This window comes from Camellia sinensis, chromosome 6 (genome assembly GCF_055761805.1).
Source record: "Camellia sinensis isolate YWXY chromosome 6, ASM5576180v1, whole genome shotgun sequence".
In the NCBI taxonomy this organism is placed as follows: Eukaryota; Viridiplantae; Streptophyta; class Magnoliopsida; order Ericales; family Theaceae; genus Camellia; species Camellia sinensis.
In genome coordinates, this window is record NC_138966.1 from 122,532,995 (window position 1) to 122,546,388 (window position 13,394).

A 13,394-nucleotide genomic window follows, 5' to 3' on the forward strand; every position below is an offset into this window, starting at 1 on the left:
CAAACGATTTTATGTTATAACGAGAGTAAATTAGGTATTTTATAACATAAAATAAAGTCGAGGGACCTTAGCCATCATAACATATTATTGTGTACCTCTCCTCCTATTAAAAGTTGAGGAGGGACCTTAGGCTAATTTTCCTTTAAAAATTCTACTAAATATTTGATTAAATATCTCACATGAATATGGGTCTCATAGGATCTTACATGAGTGAGAAATCTATACATATATGAGACATTTGGTTAAATATTTAGTATAATTTTTAAAACCTTTAATATTTTTGTTAATAGAAAGTACCCCTAAAAAATAAATAAATAAATAAATACTAAAGTTTAGGAACTTTTCTTTCAATATTGTAAACTTTTCCTCTAATTAATCCCAAGGTTGAATGAATTGGTAAATAACGACCTGCCAAATCTATACCAATTTCTTTATAATCCTTGGCTGAAATTGAGGGGTGAGGAATAAGTTTCTCAATATCCTTTTCTCAGTTAACTTATAAGTTTAGGTCATAAATAGAACCAATCTTGAATTTTCAAATCATAAAAAAAATAAAAAAATAAAAAAATAAAAAATACTTTTCCTCTAATTTTGTATTACTTTTCCAACATCCAATTAAAATGATATTTCCAATTTTTCTTATTTGTTTTTGTTTTGTTTTAAAGTGTGATTATTTATGGCCTCTCAATGGTTTAGATATTGGAGATTGTATTTCCACAAAATTAAAAAAATAAAAATAGAAAGTGGGATCCATATCCACTAAGGAATATCACATCAAAACATCAAAATCAATAGCAACAAACTGAAACAACAGCTACAGCACAGCACAACACAACACAGCACAGCATATACGAGTGGAAGACGAAGCGTACAACCAACATCGACAACAAAACCATCACCACCACCTATTACAACTGCCAACGATACTATCCACATAATATTCTTCTCTCTCTCTCTCTCTCTCTCTCTCTCTCTCTCCTCTTTATCCAAATCCCAATTCAATCATGTACATGTAAATTGCCAATCCTCATAATTTACATAATCACAAAAATTATATATATACCCACCTCCCACTTGTACAATTTCATGTTATGCTCTTGCTCTTGCTCTTTCTGATGCCACTTGTTCATCGGCGGCGATATGAATCGGCCAATCGACACCGGAGCAGCAACAACAACAATAACCCATCTCTGTCCCCTCAGTTTTCACCAATTTAGCAGAGCCACTCAGATTCCTGGGTTGGGTTTTGGGTTTTCGTTTCAGAGAAAAGAGAGATTCTTCGAAAGGCGTCATCTCAGGTTCGTCGTCAGTGCGGAGCTCACGAAGCCTTTCTCTGTGAATATCGGTTTGGACTCGAAGGTATGTGTATATGTGGAGTCGTAGAAATGATGTTTGATGAAATGACTGTGAAGGGTACTTTAATTCAGAAAGAGGGCTGTAAGGTTTATTCTGAGAAATGGGTTTGATTTGTTTGTGTGTTTTGATCTTCTTTTACGAGAATTTCAATATACTTGTGATGGGTTTTTATCAATTGAGTCGTCTCGGGCCAATTTTGGGTCTGGTTAGAAAAACTGGTTTATCAACAGGGGACTCTAATTGTTGGCATTCATTCATGAATTTTCTTAATTTTTGAGAAAATAATAAATTGAATCTCATTGAACTGATATTTATTCTTAGAGCTCCAATTTTAAATTGCTTGTTAAATTCTTAATGACCATAAGGTTGGGTGCCATCACTTTGGCTCTAGTCAAAAGACTCAGTCTTTTTTTCGTGTAAGTTTGATTTTTTATGTTCTGTTTTGCATGGGGCTTCAGGATGAACTTGATTTGAATAGAGGCATGTTGAGATTGCTTATGTTGTAAACAAGCCAATGTCAGTATTTAATTGGGAGCTAGTTTACTTTTGATCTTGAGTTGAGCTCGATCAGCTCATGAGCTACTCAAGCTCAGACTAGAAGCTCATTTGTGATCTTTTGTAATATAAACAACATGAGCTCTACCTTAATCAGAGCTTATTAGTTTATCAAGTCAAACTCGAGCAGCTTAGTATTTGGCTTTTCTCATTTACAGTCCTAATCTTACCCTTGCTTCCACCACAGCATTTGAGCCTTAAAACACTGATTTTGTATTTGCAATAGTAAAACTGTTCCCTGTCTCATGACCATGCTTACTTTTTAACTTTCTTTAGATCAACTTTGTGCTGCGTTTTGAATTTCGCTTCTTGGCATCGAGCAAGTGCTTCAAGTTTTTATTTCTTTGTATGTTGTGACTTATTGATGTGTGGCTTTTACTTTAGATTTGTTGTTTCTCTGTCAACTGATGCTGATTTTCCATTTTGTCTGTCTTTTATAGCAGGTTAGTTTTTTCTCTCTCTATTTCTAGTATTGCAGGTTTACATAATTTATTTTTCCTGTTGAATAGCTAATCAGCTTCTTTCATTAGAGGATTTGATTAGAAAAGATGATAAACTTGATAACTCTGTCAGATTATGTACTGATGCCTGTTTATTTGAATTTTGAAGACCTTCAAGTCCCATGATCTATCACAGTTGCCTTGGATTGGTCCAGTTCCTGGGGATATCGCAGAAGTTGAGGCATATTGTCGAATCTTTAGGGCTGCCGAACAACTACATAATGCATTAATGGACACATTGTGCAATCCATTAACAGGAGAATGTACTGTTTCCTACAATTTCCCGTCAGAGGATAAACCATTATTGGAAGATAAAATAGTGTCTGTTCTTGCTTGCATGGGGTGTCTCCTGAACAAAGGAAAAGAAGATGTTCTTTCTGGAAGATCCTCCTTCATGAATTCATTTCGTGTTGTAGACATAAATGTAAGTGACGATAGGCTTCCACCACTTGCCGTTTTCAGGGGTGAGATGAAAAGGTATTGTGAGAGCTTACATGTTGCTCTCGAAGACTATTTGACACCCGATGACGATCGAAGCTTAAATGTATGGAAGAAACTGCAAAGACTGAAGAGTGTTTGTTATGATTCTGGTTTTCCCCGTGGGGATGGTGATCCATGCCATACACTGTTTGCAAACTGGAATCCCGTTTATCTATCCACCTCAAAAGAAGATATAGAAACTAATGATTCTGAGGTTGCTTTTTGGAGGGGTAGCCAGGTGACAGAAGAAGGACTAAAATGGCTGATAGAGAAAGGATTTAAAACCATAGTTGATCTCAGAGCAGAGACTATAAAGGATAACTTCTATGAAATGGCATTGGATGATGCTATCCTTTCTGGCAAAGTTGAACTGGTAAAACTTCCTGTTGAAGTTGGGACTGCGCCTTCAATGGAGCAGGTTGAGAAGTTTGCAGCTTTAGTGTCAAATTCAAGTAAAAAACCCATATATCTTCATAGTAGGGAAGGAGTTTGGAGGACTTCTGCTATGGTTTCTAGATGGAGGCAGTACATGATTCGATATGCATCCAATTACGCAACTACTCGACGTGACATTCGATCAGGAGATGCAAAAAGAATGGAGGAATTGAAAACGTCTAACTTAGAAATTGCATGCTTTGGTGATGAAAATGGATTGCTTGCCAAGAAGTTTGATACGGTTCATAATTCCACTGCAAATATTCTCAATCATGTCTCTCTGGCTACAGAAAACCAATGCAATGGGGTCTATGTTGGAGTTGTCTCTCAGAAAGACACCACATCAATACCATCAGTTAACAATGATGAACTAGGATCTTTAACTGATTTCTGCAGTAAAGTCAATCCTCTTAAGTCCCAGCTACCTCCTTGCAACGTTTTCTCCAGAAAAGAGATGTCCAGGTTTTTCAGAAATAAGAAGATCTCACCTCCCACTTACTTAAATTACCGTCAGAGAAAACCAGAGACACTGTGTTGTCCCAGGGAGAAGTATAATGGGACACTTCAGAAGAGTAAAATTAATGGGAAAAGTCCCGAATTGAGGTTCATGGATATAGGAAGTACAAATGGATCAGTAAGCAATAAGAATTTAACTCTGAAGCCTCAGAGTCCTCCAGTTAGCAATGGGACTTATTTTGGTGATAATAATTACCCTTCCTCTATTCCCACTCTGAATGGATTTGGCAAAGAGGAAAGGTATAGCATAGATGATGCTACAAATTTGAGCAATGAGTTGGACAAGAATGTTATATCTGTCACAGAGGACCAAAGGAGCAATAGTATGGCCTCCATAAGTTCAGGTGATGATAGTTTGGGGCTGATCGAAGGAAATATGTGTGCTTCTACGACTGGTGTGGTGCAAGTGCAATCAAGAAAGAAAGCAGAGATGTTCTTAGTTCGCACGGATGGTTTCTCTTGTTCCAGAGAAAAGGTGACAGAATCTTCCTTGGCCTTCAGTCATCCTAGCACCCAACAGCAGATGCTTATGTGGAAATCTACGCCAAAGACTGTACTATTGTTAAAGAAACTGGGCCAAGAACTCATGGAAGAAGCTAAAGAGGTAGCACACCAAGATCTTGCTGATAAAAATCGAAAGAATACTAGCATACCAAGATCTTGCTAACAAAAATCAAAAGAACACTTTGTCTATTTTTGTATGCTAGTATTGCCAAACTTTTTCACCTTAATGCTAAGCATTTCGAAGGACTTATTGTATGTGTATATGAAGTTTGAAAAAGTATGCAAACAAAATAAGAGAAATTAGAAAATTAATTGATTAAATAGGATGGGCTCATGTAGCTTGTGATTGAGTTCACCATGTTTGATTGATTTTTTCCATGTTATATAAATTGAAGTTCCATTTATCTTTTCTGCTACATTAAATATTTTTCTCTAGGGTTTCATAAAAGCTGTAGTAAAGTTTGATAATGCATTTTTATGGTGTTCAAGGATCAAAGTATTTCATTTTTAATCTTGTAGATACAAGAAGCTCAATATTATGAGCCTTTGTTTTCTGTTGTTCAGTTTTTGACCATTATAAACAGCCTTTGATAAGTTTGCTATGCTAAACTTGGATTATTCTTCCACTTTCCTGGAACTGATTCTATTCTTGTTCTTCATGATTTTTAGTGGAGTGTATCAATTGCTTGTCGGATTTTACATGTGAATTTGAATCTTGGAGACACAAAAGATTAAGAATAGATTCCAAATGGAGGGATATCTGTTTTGAAATATAGAAAATTTGGTAGAGATTCTGGCTGATTCCTACATCACCAATTCTGTGTACTTGTATAGTCTTTCATATATTTCACGGTAGCCTTTTTAACAGCACCTATTGTGTCCAAAAGTGCAGGTTGCCTCTTACTTGTATCACCAAGAGAAAATGAATGTTCTTGTTGAACCCGATGTACATGACATATTTGCAAGAATCCCAGGGTTTGGGTTCGTTCAGACCTTCTATAGTCAAGATATGAGGTATGGAACTCACCCATTTAAAATTGTAAGAGCTTTGTTCTTCTGTACGTGTTAAGAACTCTATCTATATGCTTTTAATGCAGTAATCTTCATGAGAGGGTTGACTTTGTGGCATGCTTAGGAGGGGATGGGGTTATACTGCATGCCTCAAACATATTTAGAGGTGCTGTTCCCCCCGTTGTATCATTTAATCTTGGATCCCTTGGATTTCTCACTTCACACAATGTATGCTGCTCAACCCGACTTTTGAGAATTAACTTCAATTTCTTAGTGGATGAACTTTTTTTTATTGTTTTTAATCATTTCATCTATATTTTGGTACAGTTTGAAGACTATATGCACGATTTGAGACAAGTTATCCATGGGAACAACACAATGGATGGTGTTTATATAACTCTCCGAATGCGTCTTCGCTGTGAAATGTTTCGAAATGGAAAAGCAATGCCTGGGAAAGTATTTGATGTCCTCAATGAGGTTGTGGTTGATCGTGGTTCTAATCCATACCTTTCTAAAATTGAATGTTATGAACATGACCGGCTTATAACCAAGGTATGATCAATGAATTCATGTCTTCCCAAGATCTTTTGAAATATTCTTCAGTCCAGTGCTTAACAGTCAAATAGGCAACAAACTCATACTTACTCTTATGCTAGCACTGCCCACTGTTAGTGCTACTTTTTTTTTCCGTCTAAATCTAGAAATAGCGTAATAATAAATTTTTTTTTTCATCGTTATCATAATAAATTCTTTTATTACAATGTTTCCAAATCATTTATCTTATAGGTGCAAGGTGATGGAGTCATAGTTGCTACCCCTACTGGAAGTACAGCTTACTCAACTGCTGCAGGAGGTTCCATGGTATGTTTTCTTGCTAATTGTATTTTTTCTAGTTGACGTGGTTGCAGCATATCGGCTCGAAATTCAGTGATATGCAATGATATGATACATATAAGACTCAATAAAAATAAAAATAAAAAGATACAAAAGCATAAAAATAATGAGAAGAATGAAGGGGTTCACAAATAACCAAAGAAAAAAAAATTAATGTAACATTATTTAGAAGGTTACAGAGGCAGGCATTACCACAATTTGCTACTACAAATTTGCTTAATAAGTAAATAGAAAATAGCAAAGTTTTAAAGGCAAATGTGTAACACGAGGCATTTTACTACTTGGAAGATGAGGCGTAAGTATATGAAAATTTGAAATATGAAATATAGTAAATAATTAATTATTTTAAAAGCTAAAAAAATATTAAAAATTAAATATGAAGCTGAAAATACTTTTCTTTCCTCAAGGCATTGAACATTTCACTACAAAAAAGGAAGCTTGCCTTCATTGAAGGTGAAAAATCAACATTCTTAACTTCAGTTATCAAGTTTCTCAATTGAACTTTAGTCTTGTGTTTTTCTTGGTTGGTCATTTAATTGAATTTTTTAATTTAATAAATAATTAAATATTTTAAAATAGTAAAAAAATTTAGCAACATGGAATGTAGGTAATTTAACTGGTAAGACTATGGAATTCGTAAATGTCATGATTAGGAAGAGAGTTAGTATAGTTTGCGTATAAGAAACTAAGTGGACGGGTGAGAAAGGTAGGGAAATAGAGGATACCAGTTTTAAATTGTATTATAGTGGCGAAGATAAACACAGGAATGGGGTAGAAATAATAGTTGCTAAGGGTCTTGTAGAAAATATAGTGGCGGTCATTAGGAAAGGTGATAGAATTATGTTGGTTAAACTAGTTATTGGAGATAATATAGTGAACATTATCAGCGTATACGGCCCCACAAATAAGATTAGATGATCAGACTAAGAGAGGTTTTTGGGATCAAATGGATGAGATATTACGGGAGATACTCGTAGGAAAAAAACCTAGTTATGGGGGGTGATTCCAACGGCCGTGTAGGAATAGATAAATTAGGTTATGAGAGGGTGTATGGTGGGTATGTGATGAAGATCATGGAAAGAAGAAAAAGAGTAAATTTGAAATTTCACATGAAGCACATTTAATGCATCAAGAATTAAAGATTTAGAATAATTTTGAGTCTTCATGTCATTATAGTAGGTTTTAGTAATTATGGATATAATGGTAATTTCAATAATTGTTGGACATGGGTTGTAGGGGTCACCCATGGGTTTTATTTTGGGTCAAGTTATTAAATAGGTTATTATATATAGGTTTTATTATGTTTAAAATAATCTTAGTAGTCAAAGGTCCAAATTTCCTATTTTGATATTGAAGTAGAATTAGAAGTCATTAAAGTTTCCTATTATGATTGAAGTAAAATTGGAAGTCATAGTTGGTCTAGAATATTAGTAGTTGCTAAATATTTTTTAGTTTCTAAATTTGAGAAATAGTCTTTATAGAATTAGGAAAGTCTTTAGCCTATAAATATATGTGTAATCTCAATGATTCAATAGCAGGGTTAATATTATGAAAATTTGAGATTGTTTTTGTGTGATTGGCCTATCCCTTGTGAGGGTGAAGCACTTCTCTTTCTTTTTCTCTTCTTCTATCCAGCAAGGTTACTGTTCACGTCACTGTTCACAGTGCTTTGAACAACCACCCACCTGTCTCTAAACACTTGTGTTTTCATCCCGAAATCCTACCTTTTTACAAACCCTTAAAAGTCTTATTTTTTACATAATTTTGCAGCCACAAAATCTCACAAAATCCAGCCTTATAAGTGTATTGTTACTGCTGCCATTATATTTAAACCGGGCTCACTACTTGTAGGAAAGTAATCCCTACTCGTCCTACATCAGTATGGTTTTGGTGATAAAAATGAGGCCGATGAGAGTATATTAGATTTTGCATTGGCTTCTGACCTAGTGGTGGCCAATACTATGCATAAGAAGAGAGAGGAGCATTTGATAACTTTTTAAGAGTGGGTTAATTAGGAGCCAAATAGACTACTTTCTAGTAAGAAATCGTGTAAAATGCAGTGACTGTAAGGTGATTCCTGGAGAGATCCGCCTGACGTCTCAACATAAGATTTTGGTACTAGATTTATGCTTTAAAGGGCAATACCAAGCTAGAAAGGATAGTGAACGTCATAGGACGAGATGGTGAGATCTAAAAGGGGATACTAGAAATATTTAAGAATAGAATGGATAAAGAAAGTACTTGGGACTTGGAAGATGACACTAACACTATGTGGAACTCGATGGCCAATTGTATGAGGAGAATCTCAAGGGAAGTTCTTGAAGAGTCAAAAGGAAAAGGACCTAGCTCTAGGGAAACTTGGCGGTGGAGAGAGGAGATTCAAGTGGTAGTAAAGACGAAAAAGAATGCTTTAAAAAGTAGCAGAATGATAGAATTGAGGAAAACCTTAAGAACTACAGATTGGCTAATAAGGAAGTCAAAAAAGTAGCGAGGGAGACTAAGTTGAAAGCCTATAATGACTTATACACTAGACTAGATAGTAAGGAGGGAGAGAAGAGAATATACAAACTTGCTAAGATAAGAAAAATGAGAACAAGATATTTTAATTAGGTTAAGTGCATCAAGAATGAGGACTCTAAGGTGTTGGTGAAGGATTAAGAGATTAAGGAGAGGTGAAAGAACTACTTTGAAAAGTTATTAAATAAGGAACATGGAGGTAGGTTGAAAGAGAGGAAGTAGGCAGTAATAAGGAAAATCAAGACTACAGGTTCTATCGTAAGATTAAGAACTTTGAAGTAGAGATTTCACTTAAGAAGATAAAATTGAATAAGGTTTTAGAACCAGATGATATTCCTATTGATGCTTGAAAATGTTTGGGTAAGAAGGGAGTTGCTTGGTTGATTAGGTTATTTAGCAAGATTTTGTTGACTTGGAAAATGATAGAGGATTGGAGGAAGAGTGTTTTAGTGCCAATCTATAAGAATAAAGGAGATGTCCAAAACAGCAACAACTATAGAGGAATCAAGCTCATGTGTCTTATAATGAATGTGTGGAAGAGAGTGATGGAACGTCAATTTGCAAGATGTAACAGAGATGTCAGAGAATCCATTTGGGTTTATGCTTAGTAGGTCAATAATGGAAGCGATTTATCTTTTGAGGAGAGTAATAGAAAAATATAGAGAAAAAAAAAGAGACATTCATATGATTTTTATCAATCTTGAGAAAGCATATGATAGAGTGTCTCGGGATATAATCTAATGAGTGTTAGAGAAGAAAGGGGTGACAAAATGTTACATTGATATGAATAGGAATATATATGAAGGTGTGGTGATCACTGTTAGATTGCCTGTTGGAAAGACGAGTCAATTTTCAATTATTGTAGGGTTACACCAAGGATCAACATTAAGTCCTTGTCTTTTTTCTTTAGTTATGGATGAGTTTACGAGAAATAATCAGGATGATGTGCCATGGTGTATGCTTTTCGCAGATGATATCGTGTTAGTGGATGAAACTAGAGAAAGAGTTAACATTAAGTTGAAGACTTGGAGATGAGCACTTGAATTTAAAAGATTTAGGATAAGTAGAACTAAGACAGAGTACATGGAGTGTAATTTTAGTAATAGTAACAATGGAAGTAGAGGAGAAGTGAAGACTGAGAGCCAAAAACTATCAAAGAGTGAACATTTTCGTTATTTAGGATCGATTATCACAAAGGCTGGGGAGATTGGAGGGATGTGGTGCATAGAATTAAGGCGGAGTGACTTAAGTGGTGGAGTGCATCTGGGTATTGTGCGATAAACGAGTACCCACTAGACTAAAATGAAAGTTCTATAGAACGGCTATTAGACCAATGATGTTGTATGAGTCGGAATGTTGTGCAACTAAAAAATAATATGCAGATAAGATGAGTGTTTCATTATTTATCCAAAAAAAAAAAAAAAAGATGAGTGTTACAGAGATGAGGATGCTAAGGTGGATGTGTAGCAAAACTAGAAAAGTTAGAATTAGAAATGAGTATGTTTGAGATTGGATAAGAGTAATACTGACAGAAGATAAGTTGAGAGATAATAGATTGAGATAGTTTGGTCATATACAACGGAGGCCAACAGAGACAGTAGTGAAGAGATGTGATTCAGTAAAGGTAGATGGTAGTGTTAGGGGAAGGGGCAGACTTAGATTGACGTGGGTTAGTGTAGTAAATAGATATATGAACCCCCTTAATTTGACTAACAAAATGACCTTGGATAGAGTCGAATGGAGAAGAAAGATTCATGTAGCCGACCGCATTTGATAGAACTTAAGGCTTAGTTTGGTTTAATAAAAAAATTTAAAAATTAAGTGTGAAGGTATGAATACTTTTCTCTTCAAGGTGTCAAATATTTCACTACAAAAAATGAAGTTTGCACTCATCAAAGGTGAAATCAAATGAGCTTTCTCACTCGAGACCTTGGCTTTATGTTTTTTCTTAGTTGGTTATTTACTTAATTTTTCCCATCGAATATAGTTATAAAAGAGGTTATTCTTTTTTATGTTTCTCAAAAAAAAAAAAAAAAAAAAAAAAAAAAAAAAAAAAAAACTGTTTAATCCTTAGCTGCTAAAAGAAATAGCTTTCTTTATGTGGGTGTGGCTGGAGAATGTGAATAATTTGTTAAGTAGAAACATGATAGTTTCTTATTAAGTGTGTTACAGATGAAAAGAGGGTAATGAATCAATGGATCAGTTTTTCCCTCATTCTCTGTAAACCTTTTCATCTGGATGCCAGTGGATGGCTCTGGGGAAGCTTGTCCAGTCACTGATTTTATGAGTAGTCTCACTATAAGATATTCTCCACTCCACTGTTCACGTCATCTTGTTACCCAACAAAAGAACTAGGAATTGAATCAACTTCTTCATGACTGTATTTGAATTTTCAGCTGTAGACCAGAATGATACTTAAACTTGCTTCTTCTTATTCTTTTTTTCTTCTTCTTCTTTTTTTTTTTTTTTCCTGTCATTCTGTTAGTAATTTTTGTTTGTTGTTTATTTCTAAGGTAAAGGTATTATGTATCTTACAATAGATAATCTGATATACAGGTGCATCCAAATGTTCCCTGCATGCTGTTTACACCAATCTGCCCACACTCCCTCTCATTCAGACCTGTTATACTTCCAGATTCTGCCCGGCTTGAATTAAAGGTGAACTCATTTTTGTATTTGTGCAATCTTAAAAATAAAAATTAAAAATTAAAAAAGAAAAGAAATTTGTTTACCCATTTTTTTGTTTCTTCTTTCTGATTTCCTAGAGCAAGTATAGGTTTCCAACCCGTGACTTATTTCTAATTTCATTGTCCTACACAGCACTTCAACTGCATTAAGACAAGGTTGGAGATAAGTAAGACGAACTTCCATCTCTGACATTTGGAAGAAGCCAGTTGACCATAATCATTTCAACTGTCTTCCCTTATGTGGAAGTAAGTCTTTCGGGGTCATATCTGTCTGTGGCTCTAGCCTATTTCGCGTAGGTTTGAGTACAGGTGTCATGTTTGGTCTAGTCAATTAACCTCGCATATCTCAAGTACTGGGCAATTGGCATTCCAATGTGGCTTAGAAAGATTGATAGGTGACCAATTTCTTACGGAAACTTGGTTGAACTTTCATTATTATTGGAAATCCCTTGGAAAAAATGCTTTAAATTTTCTATAAACATAAGTTTTAGCAATGGTTATCTTCTCTTGTTTATTGGGTTTTGATGCTTAAGCTATTCTTTGTTGATATCATGGAAAAATCGAAGTTGACAGGATATTGCTCAAGACATGGCATGTAGAAAAATTAATAATAAAGTTTGTTTAATTGTTTTCTTCTGGACAAAAAAGGGTGTTATGAACTTATCAAATGAAGTCCCTTCATAAATAAATGACTGCAGTGGCTGGATTTCACTGTTAATGTAGATATCATGGCCAAAAAACTGTCATCATATTCTTTTCTAGTCACTTCTTAAAAAGCTATGTTACAAGGACTCAGGTACTATGTTGCAAGGACTCAGGTATGAGTGTCAGGTGCTAGTATGTATGTAAACTTATAAGTGTCTGATTTATCTAGTTTTCATGTCCAAAGACATTAGGACTTGGGTAGATTTCATATTTCGTAGAAATCTCTTTTTATGGCATCATGTAATTGGAGTTTTCCACTGAATTTGCTGAAAGTATGATACTAAAAACTATTTACTAAACATTCCAGCTCCCAACAAATCTGTGACTTGCTGATCATATTCTTGTCGATGATATTCTCAATTTGGAGGCTCTGATTTATTTTTATTTTTATTTATTTATTTGTATGCATGCAGATTCCGGAGGACACGAGAAGCAATGCATGGGTCTCTTTTGATGGGAAGAGAAGGCAACAACTTTCAAGAGGTGATTCCATCCAGATATCAATGAGCCGGCATCCACTTCCAACAGTGAACAAGTCTGATCAAACAGGTGACTGGTTTCACAGCTTAATTCGCTGCCTTAATTGGAATGAAAGACTGGATCAGAAGGCCCTTTGAAGCCTCTAAAGCCCATCCAATGTGGTCTGAGGTTTGTATAAATTACTGTACAGATTATAAGTTTAAAGAAACAGTTTTTTTTTTTTTTTTTTGGGTCTTTGGTTTTCCATATTTCAGATGTAATTATGTACTGTCATTTGAATGAGAGTAAATATCTAATCTTACACAGCTCATGGGTCTATTTTTTGATAAGTAGGACTCTCTCATGTCTTAAACAATAGTGTTTGCTCAACTTCTTGCTATGCTTTCTAGTTTGTTTTAAATATAAACATCAACTGGAGTAGATCCATTTAGAAGGCTGAAAAAGATAATTTGAAACCTTATAGACGGCAAGAAGTGGTGTGTATGGGCCGGTTATCAATTTTTGGATTTAGAACTGAACCAATCGAAATAGTAGAACCAAATCAGCCTAACCCGAGAAAATTCGGGTTGGACCTGTGGATTAGTGGATCTAATTTTATTCCATGAAGTTGCCCTTATTCACTTAATGACTGGAATACAAAGAATCCTAGAACGGAAGAGTTAATTTTATTCTGAGTTAAAATTTGTGAAATTGTAGATGAAAATATTATGTTACCCACTAATGAAACAAAAAATTGGAAAGATCTAAAGTATCG

At 34.9% G+C, this 13,394-nt stretch overlaps 1 protein-coding gene across 2 annotated transcripts; it reads left to right on the forward strand.

The window, feature by feature from the left end:
- The first annotated feature begins 451 nt into the window (after positions 1-451).
- Positions 452-12,945, forward strand: LOC114256692 (NAD kinase 2, chloroplastic). Of its 2 annotated transcripts, none has more exons than XM_028196372.2 (8): positions 452-1,359; positions 2,521-4,446; positions 5,239-5,360; positions 5,444-5,585; positions 5,685-5,909; positions 6,144-6,218; positions 11,325-11,426; positions 12,574-12,945. In XM_028196372.2, exons 1-8 carry the CDS (start codon positions 1,141-1,143, stop codon positions 12,775-12,777), a joined length of 3,015 nt encoding a protein of 1,004 aa, XP_028052173.2. In that variant the 5' UTR covers positions 452-1,140; the 3' UTR covers positions 12,778-12,945. The 2 variants fall into 2 exon arrangements, with proteins under 2 accessions (XP_028052173.2, XP_082730768.1); XM_082874642.1 differs by lacking the exon at positions 452-1,359 and adding an exon at positions 2,296-2,354.
- The last annotated feature ends 449 nt before the right edge of the window (positions 12,946-13,394 follow it).